At 33.3% G+C, this 25,129-nt stretch overlaps 3 protein-coding genes across 8 annotated transcripts; 1 reads left to right on the top strand and 2 right to left on the bottom strand.

Moving 5' to 3' along the window:
- The first annotated feature begins 1,374 nt into the window (after positions 1 to 1,374).
- On the top strand, positions 1,375 to 11,251 carry LOC123229187 (putative 1-phosphatidylinositol-3-phosphate 5-kinase FAB1D). Of its 3 annotated transcripts, XM_044654829.1 has the most exons (14): positions 1,376 to 1,591; positions 2,669 to 2,728; positions 2,825 to 2,965; positions 3,068 to 3,101; positions 3,191 to 3,886; positions 4,305 to 4,449; positions 4,523 to 4,867; positions 5,560 to 6,453; positions 6,755 to 7,089; positions 7,457 to 7,583; positions 7,719 to 7,874; positions 8,428 to 9,936; positions 10,032 to 10,298; positions 10,683 to 11,251. In XM_044654829.1, the coding sequence occupies exons 2-14, from the start codon at positions 2,725 to 2,727 to the stop codon at positions 10,989 to 10,991; spliced, it is 4,962 nt and encodes a 1,653-aa protein (XP_044510764.1). In that variant the 5' UTR covers positions 1,376 to 1,591; positions 2,669 to 2,724; the 3' UTR covers positions 10,992 to 11,251. The 3 variants fall into 3 exon arrangements, with proteins under 3 accessions (XP_044510762.1, XP_044510763.1, XP_044510764.1); XM_044654827.1 differs by having other exon boundaries at positions 1,375 to 1,591; positions 2,669 to 2,965; XM_044654828.1 differs by having other exon boundaries at positions 1,375 to 1,591; positions 2,669 to 2,965; positions 4,526 to 4,867.
- Positions 11,252 to 11,771: 520 nt separating this feature from the next.
- On the bottom strand, positions 11,772 to 14,255 carry LOC123228585 (probable arabinosyltransferase ARAD1). The gene is made up of 3 exons (XM_044653993.1): positions 13,562 to 14,255; positions 12,583 to 12,836; positions 11,772 to 12,421 (listed from the first exon to the last, which is right to left on the bottom strand). Exons 1-3 carry the CDS (start codon positions 14,175 to 14,177, stop codon positions 11,870 to 11,872), a joined length of 1,422 nt encoding a protein of 473 aa, XP_044509928.1. The 5' UTR covers positions 14,178 to 14,255; the 3' UTR covers positions 11,772 to 11,869.
- A 1,025-nt stretch (positions 14,256 to 15,280) lies between these two features.
- LOC123228927 lies at positions 15,281 to 18,341 on the bottom strand. Of its 4 annotated transcripts, none has more exons than XM_044654432.1 (2): positions 17,899 to 18,271; positions 15,281 to 15,812 (listed from the first exon to the last, which is right to left on the bottom strand). In XM_044654432.1, the coding sequence occupies exon 2, from the start codon at positions 15,746 to 15,748 to the stop codon at positions 15,446 to 15,448; it is 303 nt and encodes a 100-aa protein (XP_044510367.1). In that variant the 5' UTR covers positions 15,749 to 15,812; positions 17,899 to 18,271; the 3' UTR covers positions 15,281 to 15,445. The 4 variants fall into 4 exon arrangements, 3 of the variants coding, with proteins under 3 accessions (XP_044510367.1, XP_044510366.1, XP_044510365.1); XM_044654431.1 differs by having other exon boundaries at positions 15,281 to 15,816; XM_044654430.1 differs by having other exon boundaries at positions 15,281 to 15,814; positions 17,896 to 18,270.
- Between the last annotated feature and the right edge of the window lie 6,788 nt (positions 18,342 to 25,129).

Here is a 25,129-nt window from a genome sequence, read left to right on the forward strand (position 1 = left end):
TATCATTTACCTAGGGGGCCTTTGCTTCAAAATAATAAAACAATTAATGTATATTTTATTATTAATCTATGTTATTTGTTCGATAGGTCATAAGAGATTATAATAATTTTTTATTACTAATAGTGGATGGTATATAATACAGAGATAATATGATTATCACCTATATATTAACTATTAAAATATTACTAAGTTAAGATAACCTTAATTTATTACAATTTTATCTTTACTTATTATTTTTTTAAGATAAAAATACTGATATTTTTAATTAATAAAACACATAAAATGAAAGAATATATCAAATTATATTATATCTAATCATCTTTAAGTAAAATAACATATTAATATTTTCTTATTATATTACACCAAATACAATATTTATTTATACTAATAAATTTTTATTAAATATAGTAATAATTTATAACAATTTAGGGAGGTTTGGTTGGGGATAAACAAATATTACTTCGGTAATATTTCTTTTATTATTTATATTATTTTGTATAGTTTATAATAATAAAAAATTACAATAATCTTTTATTACCAATAGTAATGTAGTAGGTAATCTTCATTTTATTATAATTATATCTTTATTATTAACTTTTTAAGACAAAAAATAATTTTATTTTCAATTAATATAATAAATAATTTATAAAATATTTTAAAATAATTATATTTAAGAACATTTAAGTAAAATAATATATTAATATTTTTTTATTATTTTTAATTAAACACAATAATAATTTATATTGATCAATTTTTATTAAATATAATAATAATTTATATTTATTTTAAAGATAATTTTTTAATTTTGATAATAAAATATTATTTAGATCAAATATGCTTTTAATTATTTTAATAATCTATCTTTAAAATAATATTTTATTTTTAGTAATAAATGGTTACCCGCGCCAAAGGCAGCCTTAATGATTTATAGTTAACATTAGTCCAATGAACATCCCTTGAAATTTACATTCATGCATGTAATTCCTCTTCAACTTTTTCATTTTCTTCAATTTTGTAAACCCATTATATATAAAATTCTAAATTAAATAAACCATAAAGTAAAGAGAGATGTCCCCCTGTCACCCACAAATTTGAAATAGTATTAAAAAAATCAACTACGAGTCATGAAAGGGTTAAAAGAAAATATATTAAAATGCATAATTAGGTGAGGAAAAAAAAAAATTAACAAGTGACAATTATAAGGAAACTCAGGGGCATAATTGCAAATTAAACATGCCCAATATTTGTTACCCTGCAAATCTACCTCTTCCACCAATATTTTTTAACAAAAAAAATAAAAATAAAAAAAAAAAAAAAAAAAAAAAACAATTAAGTGCTTTAAAACTTTAAATACTACAATAAATACTTTTCTTGTAAATTGGGATTTGAAGTCATCTTCTTCCTGCTCCTCTCTTTGTTTCTACACTAGTTGGACTGCCTGTTTCTCAACACAAAAAAGAAAGAAAAGAAATGAACTTGTTTACAGGAAAAACGGAAACGGTTTTGAAAATTTTCCATGTTATTTTGGATTGAGCTTGAGAGTTGAGACAGAGCTAGCTCCCAAATCTTTGTTCTTTGGATTGCTTCGACGGTAGGTCATGCTTTACCTACCTTTTTTTTTTTTTTGTTATTGGTTTTAAATTGGTATGTTCATTATTTTTGTGAAATTTTAGTTGGATTTTCAAGATTTTGGTTTGGTTCTGACTTTGGATTCCGAAAATTCTCCTGAATATATATATATATTTTCAGATATATAAGTATGAATTCGAAGTGGGTTGATGATGTTCTCTCTCTTTCTCTCTCTGTTTCTTACTTTCTTTCCTTTTATAATACATTTTTTGTTATTTTGCAATAAAATTCAGTTCTTAATGTGGTTAAAGGTGCCGATTTTCTTTCTTTTTTATTCTATAATTTTTAAATTTATTTTCTGAATAAGTTTACATGTATGTATGCAAGTGTAATTTGTTGCTGTTGGTTGTTCGTTCGTTCGTTCGTTCGTTCGTTTTGAATTTCATTATTTAGTCTGGGTTATAGTGAATAAGCGTGCTCCGATCTTTATTATTATTATTTTTTTGAATTGGCAGTGATCTTTTCCTGTTTTTTATTTGGGGATTAGGTTGGTAATGATCTGGCTGTAGCACAAATTCAAGTTTTTTCAGGGCTTAGTTTAGTTACTTATTTTGTTGTTTACATTTTGATCTTATAATTGTGATGGTTATTATTATTATTTTTTTATTTTTTAAGATCCATTAGATTTCATTAGGATTGTCATCAATTTTTTCGAAGTAGACATCATCCAGAAGAACTTGTGGAGTTTGCTTAATCTTAGATAAGAGACATTAGATGATGGTTTTCTAATTATTTGGTTGGACAGGATTTTTGCTTTGGTTGGAAAGGATGGATTTTTTGGTTCTGGTTTGGTTGAATTGGTTTGGCTGAATGTGTGTGTAATAGATTCCTTATAAAAATTTGACTTGCTGAGAGTTTTCTGAATTCATGAATTACTAATTTACTTTTTGTTCGTTTTTTAATCATCTTACTTAACTATCATTTGTTTCCTACAATGTAAATCTCTGTTGTCTGGTGAGTTTTCATTTGAAGTAAGTGGTTTTTCATTGTTATTTTCTGTTTTTGTATTAATTTTTAATATTGTACTTTTACTGAATAGGTGATCAAGGTTGGACTTTTTCAAAAAGTAGACTACTTGGAGGAAATTTTCATGAAATGTGTTGTATGTGCCATTATTGTGGTGCTGAACTGAGAAAGGTGAGTGAGGAACAGAGAAAACAGGAGAATGGAAATCCTTTGAGATTAAACGGTGAAGGCCCCATTTGGTCCTGTGGACTCTGTAGGGAGAAGAAAGAAAGAGAATACATGAAGCAGGATAAATTGAGTCTGTATTCAACACCAATGATCAGTCCTACAACTTCCTTGTCAAGCAGTGATCGCTCTTTCTCAAGCTGCAGTAAGTTTTTATTCTTGTTTATCTAAGATCATAATTTAATGTGATCAAAGTGTTTATACCATGTCATTGAAGTCTAATGCTTTGTTTACTCTTAACTTTTAGGTGATTTGTCTGTTGATGGGAACTCGTATGACCGGTAGATATCTCTATCTTTCAGTTGCCTGTTGATATACCATTTTCTTTGTGCTTTTGTAATAATCAATGGGTTTGTATGACTTTTGTTAGGAGTGAACAAGGGGAAACTACAACAAACAATAATCAAGAGGATCTTAGTTTTAGGTTGAATGCCCAGATGCAAAACTCACACTTAGAAGGTCCGGTGAATGGACTTGATAGATCAAACAAAATAGCTTGTGACAGTTTAAAACATAGCAGTAGTGGCAATGATATTGACATAATGAGAGATGTTGAAATATTGTCACCTAGCAAAGCTCAAGAACCAAAGGTTAACAGTCTTGAAAGTATTAGTAGATCCGACAATAATGGATCTGAACAAGAAAAGGATGCTAGTATTTGGGAACCTCCAGAAGCAGAAAACCCGGAAGATGACGCTGAGGGTGGTGTGGGTTATGATGATGATGATGATAATGATGATGGATTTGGTGATGGCACAAAGTGGGGTAAGCCAAGTTCTTTAAGTGATGTCAGAGAAGAAGGCAGTGGGAAATACAAGTCTAAAGAGAAAAAACAAAGAGCAATGGAAGCAGTGATGAGTGGTAAGTTCAAGGCCATAGTGAATCAACTTCTCAAATCTGTTGGTGTTGCCTCTTCTGAAAAAGATGGAGAAAGTTGGGTGGAAATAGTTACCTTGTTATCATGGGAAGCTGCTTCCTCTTTGAAGCCTGATGCTATAGATAAAGCAATGGATCCAAACCACTACATAAAAGTAAAATGCATTGCAACTGGTTACCGGAGCCAAAGGTGATATAGCAAAACAATTTATTTATGCTAGATTTTGCTTTGAAAAACTAATAGATCTCTGAATTAGGTGAAACAAAATTGATATATTTTATTTGGTTTATTTATTAATTTAATAAAAATTGTTGGACATGTATTGATTCAGGTTTATTTCATAGAAGTACTATCCCCAGATTATCAGTTCTTAACACATTTGAACAAACTGATGCTTTCTTTTTCTTTCTCTTAATGAATATTCATAGAGTATTTGTGTTTATTCTCCTCATGTAGGAGTATAGGATACATGTTCTTTAATTTTTATTCCCTATCAACGTCGTAAGGAGCTTGTAAGGTCACAGTCATTTCAAATGGCTTCTAGCGTATTTTACGTGTTATAAGTCTGATTTTATTCTTGATCTTGAGTCAATGTATTTTTTTACAGTGAGGTAATCAAAGGTTTGGTTTTCAAAAAGCATGCTGCGCACAAGCATATGCCAACCAAATACACGAAGCCTAGGCTGTTACTGGTCCGGGGCGTGCTTGGTCAGTCTTCAAGTGGGTTGTTATCATTTCATGCAATGGAGCAGGTAAATTCATAAGATTGCTCTCAATCTTTATGTGATAGATGTATACGATTTTGTTCTAATCTTTGCTTTCTAGCAGGAAAAGGGTCAAGTGAAATCTGTGATGGAGATGATAGAAATCTGCAATCCAAATGTGGTTCTAGTTGAAAAAACAGTTTCCCGTGATATCCAAGAGTCTATTCTTGTGAAAGGAATGACATTAGTCTTAGACATGAAGCTCCATCGACTAGAGCGAGTTGCTCGTTGTACTGGTGCACCAATTGTATCAGCTGAGACATTGACAAGTCAAAAGCTAAAGCATTGTGATTCTTTTCACATAGAAAAATTCATAGAAGAACATGCTGGGTTTACTGAAAGTGGAAAGCGGCCAAGTAAAACATTGATGTTCATTGAGGGCTGTCCAACACGACTGGGCTGTACAGTGAGTTTCTAACTTTTTCTTGTTTATTGGTTTTTAATATGAATGTTTTAAGAGACACTGGCTTGTTCTGGCATGCAAATTTATGCCTACAGAAAAAGTTGGACAGGTTTACAGGCATAGATGACTCAAGCATGTGGAAACTCATAAAATTAGTCTAGCTGTACTTAAGGAAAGAGAAGTAGAATTTCTGGCCACAATTAGGATCAGCATATGTGCCTGGCTAATGCAAACATTGAAATTATGAAGAAAGTTAATCGATTGGTTGATTACAATATGTCAAAATCTTATTTGGTCAGAAACTGTTCTTGCTGAATGAACTGAAGGGACATCTCTCTTTAGTCTTTGTTCAAGGGTGGGTAAACCAGAACAAGATCTTAGGGCTTCACCCTCATAATAATATGTTATTAGTTTCACATATTATAATATATTGTGACATCTTCAGGAAAGGAAATGAAATAGTAAGCATCTCGTGTTGATTATCCTTTAGTAGAAATCAAACATGAAAGTAATCAAACCTAGATAACATCCTAACTTATGATTCCCTCTACAATATAGCCTTTCTGGTCTCTGAAAGAATTGCTATTTGTTCTTTAATTAATTTAGCCTTGCACTATATAAAATCAGTTTTGTTTTCCTCCAATTTTATATGAAGTACTTCCTTCACTGAATGAATATATGACATAATGCTGCAGGTTTTGTTGAAAGGAAGCAACAGCGATGAATTGAAGAGGATTAAATATGTGGTACAATGTGCTTTTGTCTTGGCATATCATTTAATTCTTGAAACATCTTTCCTTGTTGATCAGAGAGCAATGTTTTCTACCATTCCTTTTGCTGAAGTAGCAGATGTCTTGCCAACAGATCAACAGTACCCTGCTTCAGAAAATAGTAAATCTAGTGTTCCATGTCTTGAAGATACTACAGTTGAAAAAGGGTCAAGTGCAATTGATATTCCCATTTCCGATGGGTTGCATGAAGATACTACCGATGCAGATAGTGGATTAGAAGGACAGTCCGTCTTGTCTTTAGAGCCATACAACCCAGCTATATTTTCTGGCTTCTCATCTCTCTCAGCCTCTCTAAAGAAAGTCATAGGGGATAATTTCCCTCTTGCCAATGCTGCCTCTTATCAGTCCCTATCATCGTTATTTGGTTTTAATGGAAAGGTTCCCAATGGTAAGGTCACAGAATTGCATCCGGTTTCAAAAGTTGATGATACACACCCGTATGAAATGGAAGCTAAAAGTATCTCTGATGGGGAGAAATTATCCGAAGAACATGGACAATCACCATCTATGTCTGGTGTACAGATATTAACAGAGGAACCTGGGCAGTCACCATCTATGCCTGATAAAGAGAAAGCCTCTGTGAACACTAGGAAAGATTATGGCAATGATGAAAATCAAGGGAAAAGTGAAGAGGATGCAAGTGCAGCATTGGATTCTCAGAGTATTTTGGTTTTGGTGTCCAGCCGGAATGCTTTCAGGGATACTATTTGTGAGCAAAGCCATTTTTCTCACATCATGTTCTACAAGAATTTTGATATTCCTCTTGGAAAATTTCTTCAAGATAATTTACTCAATCAGGTTATACAGATCTCCCTTTATTAAGGAATATTATATATGTGTAATTTTCATTTTAGATGTGATTTATCTAGTTTACTGGTGTTTCATTACAAAAGTGATATTCAAGAAAGACAATTTTCTCATTCTTGCAGAGTGTTCCTACCATAAATTGGAAAACTTATAGTTTTTGCCTTTTAGTGTATTGTCACACAAGTTGCATCAGTTGAGTGACAGGGTTGCATGTATAGGTTGCCAAATTCTTTTAAGATTTACGTTCTGTTAACTTGTACTGTGCACTTAGACAAACTGCAATATTATGCAGAGAACCCAGTGTGCCACATGTGGTGAATTGCCTGAAGCTCACTTTTACTATTATGCGCATCATAAGAAGCAGCTGACAATACAAGTGAAGCGGCTTCCTGATAGAAAACGCTCGCCTGGAGAAGTGGAAGGAAAAATTTGGATGTGGAGTCGCTGTGGTAAATGTAAATCTAAGATTGGAGTTTCAAAATCAACTAAGAGAGTGTTGATTTGCACTGCTGCCTGTAGTCTGTCGTTTGGAAAGTTTTTGGAGCTCAGCTTTTCTCACCATTCTTCATCTGATAGTGCCTCAAGCTGTGGGCATTCTGTGAGCAGGGACTTCCTGTACTTTTTTGGGTACAGATTCCTCTGTCCTCTTTGATTCAATGGAACATTTGTTGTGCATTCTGGTTTCTTTTTTGATTGAAAGGAATGGCATATTGTCCATGGCCTTTAGTCCAATGGCATCTTCACTTTCCAAATGAAAAAATAATAATCTATGCCATCTTGTTGCCTATAGTGGCAATGGTTTAGGATTTCACAGTTCAATGCAATGGGGAAATTAGGTGTTGTGCCATGTTGATTCAGTGTCAGGGAAGTGAATTGACTCTCTTGTGCTTGCATTTTTCTAACTGTTGAAGCTGTGTGCTCTATATTAATTCTGCAAAGAATTACATTAAAATTTTGATTTACTTATAAGTCATGATATTTTGTTGAACTCCAGATTAGGTCCAATGGTTGCAATGTTCAGTTACTCTCCAGTCATAACTTATACTGTGTCTGTCCCACCACAAAAGCTGGAGTTCAGCCATTCAGTCACTAAAGAATGGCTCAAGGAAGAAGTTTGGAATGTATGTGGCTTATCTGATTTTGCCTTAATTCTTGATTTCTGAGAATGCCTGGATGTTTAGAAATTTATCTATTTTTCTTCACACCTTTGCTCTTTTCTAGTATATTATTTAACTGTGAGTATTTTTTTCTTTCAGTTATACACCAAAGGGATGACGCTGTTCACAGAAGTTGAAAGTTCTTTAAAGCAGATAGGATCTCGGTTGATGGGCTCAAAGCTGAACATCCGAGGCTCATTGAAAGAATTATCAGTTGTATTAGAGATTTTGAAGCAGGAATGTGCTGCCTTTAAGGTTAGTTTCTCTTGGTGCCTGTTTATGGAATTTTAGCTCTTGAGGAATTTTATAGCTTGCTTTTTCTTTTGTTTAGCGGTGTTACACATGTATGAGTAGCTATGCCAGCTCAATCTTTGACCTTAAAGATTCCATAGTAGACATCTTTGAAAGTGCCCTTATTTTTTTTCATTTCATTGTCCATTTATCATGAGCATTTGTTTTGGTAGGATTCTTTTTTACTACATGATATAAGTATGGGCCAAACTTGTTCAATCAGAAAGCTTGCCATAGAATTAATTCTGATTGAATGCATCTGTTTCATTAAAAAGGAAAAAAATAAAAGAAAGAAAGAACTGCTGTGCAGATAAAACTGGGGATTGATGATTACTTGGGGAATTTTTCGTTACTTGTGAAATTAAAGAGCTTGGAAATTGCTTAAATTGTTTGGTCTACACCCTTCCAGTATTATCACATTTTTTTAAAATGCAACAATTTTCTTTTCTTCCATTTTTTACAAAAAAACTAAGATGGTTTTGTACTTTGGTTTGGTTTTTGTTGGATATGGTAACAGGTGGATTTTCAAAATGCTGTCGCTGAGAATGGGAATCCAGATGAAACTGTCCATAAACTTCTCAGTTTGAACAGATTACGATGGGAGATTCTGCTTGAATCATGCATTTGGGATAGGCGTCTGCATTCACTGATCTGGCCTGATCCTACAGTGGTCATTACTACTGGTGCCACTGAGAAAGTGGTGCAAGAGCAATCAAAGTCAAAGATGGAGGGACCAACTGTAGGGAATGAAGGATCAGAAAATGATGCTAGAAACGGTGACAAGTTTTCCAATGGTTGTGGCGATATGAAAGATAAATTGGATTTATCAGCTGAAGCAAATGAAGGTGTTATCAAGGAAATTCCAATTGATGGTCTTGTGACAGAATTCAAAGAACATGAGGATATGTATAAGAAGGCATCTATTGTGTCAGAGGATGTTAGGACACCAGCTGTTGGTTGTTTAAGACCTAACAGTTTGACCAGTGATGACTTTACTGTGAGAAATAATGGTGCTGCTCAAAATCATTCAGGTGATAATGATTTTCAAGCAGAGAAAGTTCCTTTGCCTGACAACTTGAAAGGGTATGGAACCATTTCAAATTTTGCAGAGACTGCAAATGGTCATTCTCCAGTTGATTCAAATGCATCTGAGAACAGTATCTCAGAGAGGTTATCCAACTTAGAAAAAGTGAATGGGTGGGTCTGGATGCCATTTTCAGAACTCCGACAGATATACATGAGGGATCTTCAGAAGGGATATGTGCCAAAATTTGAACATGTCAGTAGATACACTCTTGAAAACTTGCCTGCTCTCAATCATATAATAACTGAGGAAGGCTCACGGCTACACGTCCCTCTGGGAACTGATAATTATATGGTGTCAGACTATGAGGGTGAACTCTCAAGCATAATTGCTTGCGCACTGTCCTTGTTGAAAGATCTACCTGTATCAGCAGCTTTAATAGGTGCAGAAAATAGGAAAGATAGTGAAATGCCTGTCAAAACAACTGAACGCTTTTATAGCCTGTCACGAATTCCCACCATAAAATGTCCACAGTCTATAAATGGGACTACAGATTCAGATTCAGTCCACCCTGCACTAAGCATTTCTTCGGATGATTCACGCTTCTCAAGTTTTGATGGATTGAATTTGTTGGAATCTTTGATTCCTCCTGAAATCCTTAGCCCAGAGGTTTCTTTCGGGGTTGCAAAAACACTTGGAAAGAGTAAATTCTCTGTCAAGTGTCTATATGCAAACCAGTTCCGTGATCTACGGAGTCGATGCTGCCCATCTGAGATTGATTATATCGGTTCTCTCAGCCGTTGTAGAAACTGGGATGCCAAAGGCGGAAAGAGCAAATCCCTCTTTGCGAAAACACTTGATGATAGGTTCATTATTAAGGAAATTAAGAAGACTGAATTTGATTCATTTGACAAGTTTGCCCTGCACTACTTCAAGTACATGAATGAGTCATTTGAATTAGGAAATCAAACTTGCCTTGCCAAAGTTCTTGGTATTTATCAGGTTTGTGAAATTGATTTTTCTTTTTTTGTGGGGTGATTTCCTTTTGTTGTTTATATTTCTTTTATTCTTTATCTAAATGCTTGGTGTCTTTCCAGGTAACTGTAAGACAGACAAAAAGTGGGAAAGAGACGAGACATGATGTGATGGTTATGGAGAATCTTACCTTCGGTCGGAATATTTCTCGCCAGTATGATCTGAAAGGGGCTCTACATGCTCGATATAGTTCAGTTGTTGATGGTTCAGGGAATGTTCTTTTGGATCAGAATTTTGTCAATGACATGAATTCCTCCCCCTTATATGTTAGTAATAAAGCGAAGCGTATCTTGCAACGAGCTGTTTGGAATGACACAACTTTCCTGAATGTAAGTGAACTTGCTCATGATAACTGTGATCTTTTTATCTATGTAGATTTCTTAGTCATGGGATCACCCACTTTCAATTGAGGCACTATATAGTTTGGCATTTCAGTTTAAAATACAGTAAAAATTATAGTTATAAAATTGCCAGATGCTCTTGTGGTATATTACGTAATAAGAGGAAGCAATTTGTTCTCTTCCTCTCCCCTGATCCTTGCTCTTTTTCTCTTGGCCTCTTATTAAGTTCTGTTCTCTATTTCCTGGAATTAATTGGCTGCAGGTAATATTGTCCTTGTGAACCATAAGATCTGATATTGTTTCCTGTTATGATTTCCTGAACATATAGTTGTCGTAATATAAGCAACTCGCTGATTTGCTTTTGTTTTGCAGTCGATAGATGTGATGGACTATTCTTTACTTGTTGGGGTAGATAGTGAGCGCCAAGAGCTTGTATGTGGTATCATAGATTATCTGAGGCAGTATACCTGGGACAAGCACCTAGAAACGTGGGTTAAGTCTTCTCTCGCTCCTAAAAATGTGCTGCCCACTGTTATTTCTCCGATAGAGTACAAGAAAAGATTCAGAAAGTTCATGTCTACACACTTCCTGAGTGTTCCAGACCATTGGTGCTCGGAAGAATCACAAGACCCGTGTAAACTCTGTTGCACCAATGATGACATATCTCCCCAGGAGTCCTAAAAGGAAAGGAGCGAGATAGGTCTTCCATCCTGTATCTTTTGTATCATGTTTCTACATTTATTTATTTAGTTCATCCATTTTACAGCCACAGAAATACTGTAAATAGAATTTTCCAGGGTAGTCTTATATTAATAGGTCTGTCATGTCCGGCTGATATAGATTTTTTTTTTTCTTGTCTATCGAGAAAATGTAGAGTGTGCAGTGTTTGAAAGATGGTGATTTCTTAGAATCAATGAAAAGTTGCAGCTATATTCCATGAAGATATTTTAGTATGCATTATTTTGTATGCAATTATTGTATTATTGGAAAGCTCGTGTTTCAAGCCAAATGCGTCATGAATTAGACATGTTGACAATTGTGTTTGACTTAGAAGTTTACCAATCTAAAGCCATGTTTAGACAAAATGTCTAGTTAGCCGAATCATGAATCATATATCATATTGTGTATTAAAAATCTAATTTTTTTGTATTATATATCGAGAATTGTATTGTATTACAAATATTCCAATAATACAATAATTGCATCCAAAATAATGCATTATAAAACTATGCTTTCCTCTGTCTATCAAAACAACATCATAGACTAATATAAATTTTTTTTAAAGACAAGTATGAATTTTATTTCAAAATGTGTAACAATCCGGATGTAAGTAAACAATGATTTAATAGCACATTAGAAAAGTAGTATGGACTAGTTCTGTGAAATGGTACATAAGGCTCAGCAACTTGAATAATTCATAACTTACTTAATATATGAAGTAAGAAATAAAAGTGGGAAATATTTAAGTAGAAAGGAGAACTAACAATTGAATCAATTGGACAATGGGAACAGTCCCTCTGGTGTCAAAAACAATCATACCGTCTGTGAAACACCAACATTTAAGTACAATGGCAACGTAAGGGAATGGACACACCTGGTGGTCTTCTCCTATCTCGTACAATGGCTTCCTTGATCATGGGCACTTTTTGGTGAACTTTTCTCCAAATATGATTTACAGCACCATTTTGGGGAAGTGGCCCGATGCCACCAGGATGACCACTATCATAGACAAAAATTGATTGAATTTCAGCCATTTTGCGACGAAAGTTATCTCTCTTCTCCTGGGAAAAACTTCTAAGATGACCCAGAAGCCAATTTGGTCTCAATGCTTCATCTACTGCCACAAAAACAGAGAATTCTGAATAGTCCACCATCCCTTCAAATGGAAGCTCAATATTATCGCTAACAATGACAGGTATACAAAGACTTTGAATGGCATCAAAAAGCCGGCATGATGTGGGGGTATCCCCAGCTGGGTGCAAACAAAATTCAGACGATCTCATCCCTTTAATTGATTGTTCCCTCCCAGTGGCATTAGGGAAGCCCTCTTCCATGACAACTCCGGGCTTATTAATCAACAAGTCCCATAACTTTTCCCGAACTAAGCCTCCCTGTAAATACAAGACGCATCTGATTGATATAAGAGCATGAGCTACAAAAAAGATGCTTGACACTTCACATTGTCTTAGATCTTAGAACAGCGATGACCGCTATTTTTACTAGCTATCAGAAAGAGAATATGAAAAAATATATGAATGAATTAGAGACTGACCCTGTGCCTATGTTTAGCCCCTTTAAAATAAAGAAAGATATGGCGTTTCTTATTTTTTGACAAATGCAATCTGGGAAGCAAATGCGTGTATGGGACAATGACATCTTTAAGCAAGGAAACTTGCATGTGTTGTATCATCTCCGATGAGCTACCATTGGATGACTTTGAGTCAAGTCTGTACCAACCACCAAAATCTACTACCAGTAGAATTGCTGGGGCTATCTCAGCTCGAACATGCCACATTGCAACTGGGTCTGCCAAACAATGCTTCAATCATGAGCTGCAGAATACCAAAGCAGGACCTTGTTCACCACATCATTATCACAATCATAAGCATAATCATAATTCTATTGAAATCCCTTCAAAATATAACTAAAACACAGACACAATTTACTTATCCTGAGTACCCTCCAATTTTTCCAATTTCTATGAAAGTTATAAAACGATTTCGGAATCTCCATCTAGACAAACTACCTTAAGAAAAGAATAAAAATTCAAATTCTGGATAGTCCTAACAAAATTTCACTAAGTTTTGCAATTATCATTATAAGGTTTCAACAAAGTTTACAATCTTGGAGGTTTTTGACTAATTCAATGAAATTACAAAAATTATCTATCTGTAAGGAGATTTCTAACGAATTTTGACCAACTAAGCTGGTGTATTTGACCCACAAAATTTTTCTACAAGCAATACACAGAGAATGATTCCAACAAATTTTCTAAAACCTTAAAGTTTTCCAACTAACTCTTCAAAAAAATTTAGCTCAAAGTTGAACATAATTATAGATTCTTTTTAAAATTTTAAAAAATTTACAAAACTTATGAGTCTTCTGAACTACTTATTCACTAACATTGAGCTTACTAGCAATATTTTATCCATAAATATGTATAACAATCATTAAACAGAATTTTAACCACAATATTCAAAATCCCAACAAGAAAGAATCTAAATTTCATCAAAAGCCAAACTTGAACTTACCTGTAAGAACAAACACATGATCTCTACCACCAGACCTCCTCCAAGCCTCAGACTTTTTCACAATCTCAACAACCTCCTTCTGCCTTTTATAATCTTCATTCTCCTCGCTCTTCTTCCTAAACGAACTCCTCTCCTTCCCCAGCTCCATCTCCGCACTCAACGTGGCAAAAAAGGGCACAAAAACGACATCAGCCTCCTCAACCCTGAAAACCCTCTTCGCAAACGAGTCCCCCCTCACGTTCTCTGGGCTCTCCAGGTCGCCCAAGATCCAATACTCCGCACTGTACTGCTTAATCAACGGGTTTTCGGGAAACGGCGGGAACTTTAGCCGCTCATGGTGGATCTGGTGATCTGGGTCAAAAGGAAGACGAGCGTCTGGTGACGTGGAGGCCCAATATTGGTTGAGGAGGTCGTAGTTGAAGGATCTGGGGAGGTCGGCGACGAAGACTTTGATAGAGGATTGTGGAGAGCTGTTGAGTTCAGCGAGTTTGCAGGTAGGTTTAGGGTAGTTTGCAACGAAGAAGAAGGAAAGCGAGAAGATTGACAGGAGAGTGAAGGAGAGGAAGATACAGGGGATCGAGGGAAACGATGAGTATGTGGGTGATTTCGCACACATTTTGGTTCGTTTGTCTTCAAGCTCAAGTCCCTCTAGTCTCAGAGTGTTTAATGTTCTGTAGCATTGAGGTCATATTTGTTACTTTTTGAAGAAGATGTCCTTTTTGATAGAAAAAATATAGGGATGAAAAGGTCATTCACCGGCAAAATCATTAAGGAAAAATTAAAGATTATTGTTATGGACACAGTTTTTATTCATAATTTCGTGCATAAATAATGATACTTCGTTATATAATTATATTATTAAAAATTTAAAAATAAAATAATATCTAATTATATAATAATATATTATTATTTATGCATATAATTTTATTAAAAATTAATTCTGCATGAATAATTAAAACAAATTAATATAATTTCAGCCTTAACATGATAGTAAATTTACTGAATTCATGCATTTACCAGTTATTTTGCATTAATATGAATGTATAATACTATATATAATACTATGTATATACATTTTGAATATATAAAATAAGTATATAAATGTTATATTTTTATGTGATTAAGTATTACTTTACTTTTAATTCAAAATCACCAATCACATAATAACACATTATCTGTATGTATATTTGATCTACTCAAAAAAATATACACAGTTTTATTAAATATGTATAGTATTATAATGAATAATATCATATATTATATTTAATATATTCCATACTCAGCCGATTTCGTCAAATAGATAAATCCCAAGACACAGTAATTAAATCCATATCTAGTACATCAAATAATTCAAGGTTTCATTTTGTTGTTGTAACACCTCACTATTCAATATGAATGATGTTTAAATGTCACTTATTTATACTAATTTGTTTTCATTAACTTAATAAGATATGAAAATTATGAGTAATACTATATACAAAATAATAAACATAAACTTATATACAAATGATAATATATCATTATCTGTTTCAAAATCATATAATCATGCGATGACATATCATTATTTGTATATAAATTTATGCTCAATTATTGGAAAACTATATAGCTAAATTACTGTAAACATTTCTAAGGGATAGCTGTGATTACAGATCGGTCCACACAAACCAACACTTGGGTAATGAGTTGATTCAAATGAACTCTAAATGATGCAGAAAAATATGGACATAAACAATGTTTCACATTCAAAGTGAGTTCAATTCCAACCATTACAAATTCTAAAATAGAAAATATAATACAAAAGCTCTAATACTATTCCAAGATCAAAGAAGAGAGTCCTCCCCTCTTAGACCTTGGATTTAATAGAAAAAAGAAAAGGGATAATAATTAACGGTCTGTTGCCAACTCATCAAAATTCCAGTCTCGAACAATGTCCCTTCTCACTGCACAACTCCGGACTAGCCGTGGAGTGCCTTCCATTCCCATGCTGCCTTGAATACAGGGCTGTGGGGTGACTTTGGATGAGGACCCTATTGAAGAAGCTGATCTTGGAGCTGGAAGAGCTTTCCTGGCTAAGCAGTTGGCTATGGCCAAACATCTCCCTTCATTGTCTGAACTTGAAACGGAATAACTCCTGAAGGAGTGTGATGGACTTTCGACGTTATGGCACACTAGACATGCTAGACTCATGATTAGTCTCCGAGGAGTCTAATAAAAATGACAGATACCCTTTCGCTTCAATGTAGATGACACTATCTAACAAAGAGTACTCAGTATCAGAATGATAAAATATGCATCGCATGAACTGTAAAGAAGGCAAAATTTAGACTACTTTGGCGATGCTAAAAAGCTAGGAAATTGTTTGCCAACTGCAGTTCAACATAACCTTTAGTAGAATCACAAGTAACTTAACAAACATGAAGTTGCTATGCTAATCATTAATATCAATTTTAGGCTCTTCCTATAATAGTGTTCACAAGAAAATGGTGAAATGATGGGCATAGTGAGTGCATGCATGACTAGAGTTAAAAGCAATCAATGCTATTGATATTCTGTGACTCTGGCCAACTCATTTATCTATCTCCCACAAAATCAATGCTTTTGACTTCCATTACAATGCTCAACAAATATCCAAGGATCTACCAAGAATACATCAAGTTGAAGATGATTGCTACACTATATACCTAAACTTTAATATTATTATTTTCTATCATTTTCCTTTAAAACTTCAGCCAAAACCTAAGCGTGAAGGCTACAACAACAATTTCAACATTAATTCAAAATCCAAAACTACATTTTTTTTTCTGATAGAAAGTTCAATCAAATGGGACATTCTTCATTTTAAAATTTTCAGACAAACCTGAAATACAATCAATCTTAAGGATTATTATAAACTTCTACTATTTATGTAGGCATTTATTTCATTAATTCTTAAGTTTGCAGCCGTATGCCAAGACACTTAGGTGGATCATTATCATGTGAAATCATTATCACATAAAGAATAAAATATAATAAAAACTCTCTCTCATTAAGAGTAATATAAAGAATCACCTGCACCAGAAAAGATCATACGAGAACATAGCCAAAGACAGGAATAAATTTTGAGAGTCTTCCCACAGGGCAAGAAAAACTGGATTCTGAACTTTGACAACAGAGGTTCCATCAACAGTGAGAAATAATTTTGTGTCAAAATAACCAATCTATCCCTTATTAAAAAGTTGGGCTCACAGTTACAAGAATACTTTCTTCAGTGCGAGTTACAGAATAGATTAGCTACTCCTATCCTTATATCAACAAACAAGACATGAAATCTATATTTAAGAATAAGCTTAAACATGAAACACAAGAAATCCAGGAAACTCCATTTCAAATAAACTAAAATCCTAGCTACATAATTCTCATTTCTTAAAAGAAACATCAAATGAAAGGGATATATCTTATTTACTCAAAGCCAAGCATCCTCATGACCTACTACCTCCATTTCCAAAACTTGAGAGTGCATACTATGTTAACAAACAAACTATCCCTCTTTGCTAAATATCTTGACAAGAATGAAGCAATATTTTTCCATTATACTAAGGTAATAAGTAATGAATACTCAGCATCGGACTTCAAATATAAGTGGTCTAGATTGAAAATTTAGAAGCAAGCCACCCACCTTGATATTTAACACATACTAACCTATTTAACGTAAATACTTCACATCCAGAAAATATAGGACAAACTCCTTGAAAGCTACAACATTCCAAGCTAAACTTCCCAGCTATATTTACGAGCAACGAAAAGTTCAACAAAAGCAATCTTTACAGATAGCAAGAAAAATGTAATCAATAAAATAAATAGAAAAAAAAGCACTCCAAGGATGAATGTCAGAAAATTTGACAATTTAACAGGCCTTAAGATCAAAAAACAAAGACGATGATGATGACAACAATGCTAATCAACTGTTCTTTTTCTTTCTAAAACTCAAATCCAACTCAATAACAGGGGCGTAATTTCTATACTTGAGATAAAAGATTCCACTTTTAATACATCTGGGTGTTAAAATCAAATTCTCAACCAACTAATCCTTAACATCGACTGAAACCTAATAAGCATTTCACCATTAAAACAAGAAACCCATCTCTCAAACTACTATTTTTCCGCAATTAAGCAAACGAACCAAAGCCAATGAGAATCATCAAAACCCAACAAAGCTTTCACTTCAAGAACTCAAATAACCCAACTCAATCACACAACCATACAAATCCTCACAAACCCACATGCAACAACAAACAAACAAAACAACCCACATCAAATTCATAACAAAATGACACTGAGATCCATCGAAAACAAACCTTTTACTCTCGTGTGTTCGCCTCTGTAACTTATGTCAATGGGTTCGTTGATTGTTTCGGTTCCTGTGAAACTAAAAAGAGAAGGATCTAAGTGTCAACAGAAGCTTATATATGTATGTACATATGTAATGTATGTAATGTGGGAGAAGAAGAGTGTAAAGGGGGATCAGAATCTGCAAACAAGGACTAGTAAGTGGTGGTCACACGCACGCGCAAAACTTGGAGTTCAGGTGGTTATTCGTATTCTAAATTGGGTTACGCTTTGAATTGGATTTGGATTTTCATGAGTGGTGATGGTGGGATTTTACCTACATTAACGGGTTGAAGAAATAAATTGGTGTTGGAGTTGGACATGGACTTGGCAGGTTACAAACTTACAGTCTAACAGTGAAACTGTAAACTATATTTTGGCCTTTTCGTTTGAAATAAGTTTTTAGCCATGTTTTTTTTTTTTTTTTAAATCCATTTTGAATGTTAACATGCTAAAGAGGATAGTTCAGTTTAATCGATGATCAGACCATTTTGCCAATGATCAAAATAATAACAAACAATTTATAATCATAAAATTGGACCAATTGAATTGACCGTAATTTATAATCATAAAATTTTGTTTGACAAAATTGATCAATGGGATTTTGGGTTATTATGTTTTTTTTTTTTTAATTTCATTTTTCTGTTAATAGGATCAAATCCGAGTTTTTACTTTATCTAATTGATTGAATTGTCCGATCTAATCCAATCTAACTTTTTAAAAGGTTTTTCAGTTACAGTTATTGAAAACCTACACTACACAGTTTAAGAAATTACAGTTATTGAGTTGATTATTGTATATGTCCAAATCCAATTTGTCTCCTTCATAATTAAACATTAGACATGTATAAAATTATTTTACAGTTTGTCTAATTATCATTTACTCGTGTAAATTACTTAGTTTACCACGGTGGAAGATACAAATAAAAAAGTATATAGAGAGAAAATTCAGGGTTTGGAGACAGAAGCCAATACTCTCATCTCAGGAAAGATTTTAACAGAGTTGTTGTTGGTCTCCAAAATGGGAAAGGAAATCAACAAATTGTAAGAAAACTCAAGATCATGTCAGAATAAAATGGTACCCACAATTTTCTTAAAATAAAAAACATTTAGTAAAAAAAATATATACACACAAAATATATTAAAAGATATAATCAGACATGAATTTATGCTTATTTTATAAATAAATATGTGTTTACTTTTCAAACTTTAATTGAATTATTTTGTGTATTTGACAAATTGGGTTGCCCAAGTGACCATATCCAATTACCCAACTTGTATGACCACTTCGAAGAAAGTGGTTGAAAACAACTTAGGGTGCATCCTGTTATAGGGCTCAAACAAACCTCTTAATATCCTGTGAAGAGGATCAGCCAAATATCAGAGTCAAAGAATCTCCATTATCTCCAATAGTGCGCCTTCTACCCTACCAAGCGACTTTAAGGCACCATCCATAGTCACGTTTGATAGAACAAGACATGATCACTTGGATGGTTTTAATGACATCATGGAGGTCCACCAAGTCTATGAGCTAGATAGATGCCACTGTTTAACAGCTACACTCATTAGAGGAGCCAAAAGACAGAAGCTACCTATTGGTTCCATCACATTTTAAAAACAATTATGTGTGCAATCCCTCTAATAGTTCTAGGTGACCAGGAGGTTCTCCATGCCAGTAAGTCATCTGGGAAACATGAGAAAAGAACAAGATGAAACCTTAAAATCCTATCTGGAGCGCTTCAATGTTGAGCTCCCCAAAGTGGCATACATCCTAGAGGAATTAATCTAAGCACTGATCGTAAGTAGAGTCTGCCCACACATAGAGTTTTGGAAGGAACTACAAGCTGAAGAGTGAACATGATTAGCTCATTCCTTTAAAATGTTCAAAGGGCATCTGTAGATAGAGATTTCCACAGTTGTCTTAAAAAATGCAAGCTTAAAAGCCTCAACCAACACCCCTCAAAGATTGAGAACAAATAGAGGTTTAGAGAAAAGATAATGGGGGCGGATAGAAAAGCTTCAAGAGTAGCGCAGAGGAGGCTATAAAGAATCTTGCTCTACTTATCTGGTATATAGCGACTATACCCTCTTAGTCACTCCAATCGAACACATCGATACAATGTCTGACAATGTAGGTATATTCTTGCGGCCTGAACATTAGGCACCACACAAATTAGTGTCGAACTCTAAAGAATGCAATTGAAGACCACATCGGACGAGGGTATTTGAGAGAATTCTTGAATAAACCATGCCTTGCTAGGCAACAGACTGGAAAATTAAAGAGTGGGAAGAGCCTCATGAAGAGGTTATTGAAATCCAAACGATATTAATAGGACCACATATTGGAGGCACATCCAAACATCCAATAACCTATTTCTTATGTTCAGGAAAGTTGCCCTACTGGTATAACCATATACTTTGGTCGAACAACTTTCAGAGATTAAGTGTCCATTTAGCATAGTTTATGATTTTTGGATTATGATTATAAGAATAAATAATTTTGTAAAGGAAACCTTTTTTATAAATAAATATCATGTAAAGGAAACCTTGTAAGTACTAAATTATTTTAGATAGTTTGATTTTAATTTCAATGAACATCATCCTAATAAAGGTCTTTAAATTAGTAATCTTATGTTTGTTTGCTCTTCGATAATTAATTATGATTTATTAATACTAAGAAACTTCATTTTATATAAACCTTAAGTCTTTTACTGCTATTATTGGCATGCTATTATCCTGGACTAAACAGAAGAACTTACGACGATAACTTGCAGGTTGTTAAGTGAGGTTGTTTGAAATCTCTATCACGTGTTGAAATTGTATTCCCGGTCTTTATCTTGTTTTTGGAAAAAACCTATCTAGATTATCGATCGATAATCGGAAAATGTATAATGAAGTGGAGATTATTTTTTCTCTTTCATCATCTTCTTTGAGGCTATTCGAAGCCATGTTTTCATATGAAGTTCTTTCTTGGGACAGGTTTTTATAAATTTGCATAAAATGAAATTCACCCAAACAAGAAAAAGAACTGGATCTCTATTGAAATTATAACTACTACTTGGATCTAATTCATAACATTGCTATGCATCAATTGCTGGCAACAACAAGAAAAAATTAACTCTCAAATAAATGAATTTATATGCTTGTTCACAGTAAAAAAAAATTAGTTTGATGTATTCTGCTGACAATAAGGTACTCAAAATTTTATAATATTTAATATAGTACAGGTTTTGGGTAGAAACCGAAACCTATAAGTTTAGATTCTATCTAGAACCAAATTATAGATTTCAAGTTTCAATTCTTATTTTTAGGAACCCGTTAGTTCCGGTTTTTATTCTGGTTCCTCAAAATTTCATAAGATACCCGAACCCGTTTACCGATAGTAAATTCTACAAATACATTGTATATAACATAACCCATGCAATCTTCAAACAAATTTAGTGATACTTTTCCTTCTTCCTAAAGCAAATCAACCATGCCACCCAAAGTTAATACACAACTCAACTGATCAAAAGTATTCAAACTGAGTTGTTCAAAATGAAAGAATCAAGCCTCAACTAGAAGAAAAAAAAATCTTATGAAATGGTTGAAAGATACTCATGGTCTTAGATTATCAAAAGCAACATCTAAGACATTTAAATGATCAACCAACTTCCTCATAAAGAATATTGTTGAACCTAAATGCAGAGTGTTCAAAGATGGTAAAGTAACCATCAATGGAGTTTGTCCCCTGTGAATGGTTTGTACGTCATTAAGAACATGCCAATATGAGTGGTGAAATGCTAAAATAGAAAGGAAATATTTTTCTAATGAAACTCTATCTTGAAGCTATCTCATTTGAAATTTCAAAATCGATGATTGGAAAAGTTCAAATAATGACACACATTTCAATCCTTCTACTATTTTGAGAAAGGTGGTTCAGTTTGAGAAAATTGAAGCTATTTTACCATTAATAACAGATGAATTAGGCTCAAAAGGATATTATGGATGAAATTGACTTATTTTATTGCATGCAAGTCTATATCTCTCTTGCAACAATGCAGTTGAGGGGTCAAAAGCTAAATAAAGAGATGTTTACAACAATTGTTATTTGTTGTAATAGTGATTGATTTGACAAACCTTCGTTTTGGATCATTAGTAAGTTTCTTAATCCAAGATACCTTAAGAATGTTAACCATGATATCTCAACTATATACAAGTATTGAGCAAATTCAAATGCATGTGTGGCCTGTTTGTTTTTTATGGAATGACTTAAGTGGTTTGATAGATGTTCGAATAGAATTGTCTTCTTTATCATGGATAATTGTACAGTAGATGGCAAAAGAGAGAATCTCTCCCCACTTCATCATGCTATTATTTTGTTCCTACCACTAAATAATAATTCCAAAGATCCATGCTATTAGGGTAAATGCCCTATAACCAATCACATTTGACATTTGTAATTGTCATTTTATATTATTATTGATAAAAAGATTTATTATTATTCAATTCATATGTATATTAATTATATAATCGCATCAATAATATACATTTAGAATAGTAGAACTGTAATAAGGAGATCAGATAACTAATTATAAAAACTTTATACACACATTAAGTAGTCATTTTAAAAATGTTCGTAATCCCGACATTACTATGACCAAGGGCATTAGTAATGATAATGAGATTATCATAGTGTTAAGCAACTCCATCGAAATATGACAACAATTCTCATGTGTTGAGACTGTTTATAGATAGGTTGGAACAACACATGAGTGTGTATTGTGAACATTTTCATTGAATTGACCTAATTAAAGGATATCCATATGAATATTTGCTCCAATTTTTATGGAATAAATTATCTAAACAATGTAAGTGCATGTGATCCTTTGACTTAAGGTTGTTAGACCGTCTTGTGTAAAGGCCAATGTGGTTTGACATTATCTTACGTACTATCGTAATTGGGATAACCATAAAAGATAGTAATTGATCATATCATGAGGTACATAAAAGCTATAATTGATTAGTAAAAATTTTGTCACTCCTAAATAGAGGAGAAAATATTTCACATGAGAATACTGAAAGACATTCATGACTGCTTGAATTTGTGACCATAGTGGAATTAGGTCGTAGCCTGATCCATACTAGTCATTGATGTGTATCAGTTCATATCGATGAGCTACTAAGATAGATACACTTTTATGTCTCACCCTCGAGAGATATTAATTAACAAAAGGGTTGAATTGCATGTAATAGTAATGTTGTAAAGGCTTAAAATATGTCTATTGACACTTTATGGACTAGGTGGTTATAATGTCTTGCTAAAGATCAATCTTGGTCTGTGTTCATATTTAACCCGAATTTAGAAATTATCAACTCAATAGAGAGCTTATAAATCTCACACATATAAAAGTTGATTTAAACTCAGAGGTGAGAACTATTTAGTAATAATCGAGTGTTTAGGGATAAGGGTGAGACCACAAATAGACTGGGCTTTTTGTTGACCATGCGTCATCGTGAGGAATGGAAAGTCCATTCCATGTTAAGGACCTGGCCGTTCAAGTTGTCAAGACACTATATAAGGATGCTTTTCAAGAAAAAAATATATGCACTTTTATTTTACTAAAACCCTAGTTGCCCTTTCTCCTTTCACATAGGCATTCAATCACAGAACCCTATCAACCTCTTGTGATTGAACAAGCCTCTAGAGTTTGTATTTCGCATGGATACCAAGACATCACATCCCAGGGTGGTAGTGTTATTCTTTAGCCACATAAAGAACGAATGAGCTATCTAACATAGGTATAATTTTGTAAACACCTTATGTGTCTGTCAATGCATGTGCATGAAATATATGTATAACATGGGTATCCTAACTTAGGTTTTTGTTATTCTATGATTTTAAAATTTTTAATACACTACTAGTTACCGACGCACCATAAACATAACACATGGATCATTAAAAATTTTAAGGTTATTATCGTTAACACCTTTAAAAATGGATATAAGGTTGTGTCTTGGAATTACTAGAAAGTGTATGATTGTTCCTCTCTTTTTCTCAATAATCAAGAGTAATACAACCTTTTGAACATCTCAATAATAATTTTCCTTAGCCCAAAAGACTTATTCCCACCTAAGGTTTAGTACATTGGTAAATTGATATCTGCAACTTTTCAAAAGTCTAAATGTCCATCTATCAATTGTTAAAGTTAATCAAATATGTTAGTACCAAAAGTATAATTGTCATGTAACTAGTAAACTTTAAAAAAGTAAAATTTTATCTCATTTTCCCACCTTAGTTTTATAAACTCACAGTTTTCCCCCATTCTAAGTTTTGAAAAGTTGCAAGTTCCCCTCCTAAGGTTTATTTTTCTTTCCTACATTTTTCAGCCATGAAATCTTTCTGGTGTGGTTTCATCATGCACAAAGATGAAAAGCCAATTTGTCTTCATGCATAACAACTCTTTAATTCAACGAAAAGTCAATTCGTTGTCATGAGTTGACAGTAGACTAAGTGTCGATGAGAAGATCCCTCCCATCTCATGCACAACGCGATGTTATCAATCATCGAAGGAGAGGTCAATGATGACACAAAATCGGTCAATTTTTGTGTGGTTTCCACATTAAAAAAAAAAAAACCATTGGAGAAAAAGAGGGTACTGAGATAATACACTGGAGTAAATCGTTGAAAAAAACAGTCGTTGAAAAAAGAAAAAATACATTTTGTGGGGATGTAATTGTAATGTTCTAAAATTTGAGGGGGGCAATTGTTATTGATAAAATATGAAAACCTTATATGGTAGGAGAAAAAAGTAAATTAAAAGAAAATTGTCAGTTTTCAAATTTAAGATAGAAAAAAAATAAAATTTTATATTTTTTTAATATTACTAGTTAAATATATTTTTACTTTATAACTAACAAAAAATTTTAACATAAGTTGGATATTGAGTGAGTATTTACATTTTCGAAAAGCTATAAATATCCTAATCTTTAAGAGAGGATAAGTCTTTTTGGCCGTACAAATGAACTCTAAGTAGACTTATATGAAAAAAAGAGCATATTAGAATAGAGTTTATTGTATACGTGGATTTTTGGGGAAATATTTGATAGTTCTTTGGTTAGAAAAATATAGGAGTCTTCTAACATTAATTCACTTAAGGTAGTTTTAACACAAGGATATGTCAAAGGGAGCTTATGGGATGAAAAAATTATTTATTTAAAATAA

The sequence above is a fragment of the Mangifera indica genome, chromosome 11, assembly GCF_011075055.1.
Source record: "Mangifera indica cultivar Alphonso chromosome 11, CATAS_Mindica_2.1, whole genome shotgun sequence".
Taxonomy (NCBI): domain Eukaryota; kingdom Viridiplantae; phylum Streptophyta; class Magnoliopsida; order Sapindales; family Anacardiaceae; genus Mangifera; species Mangifera indica.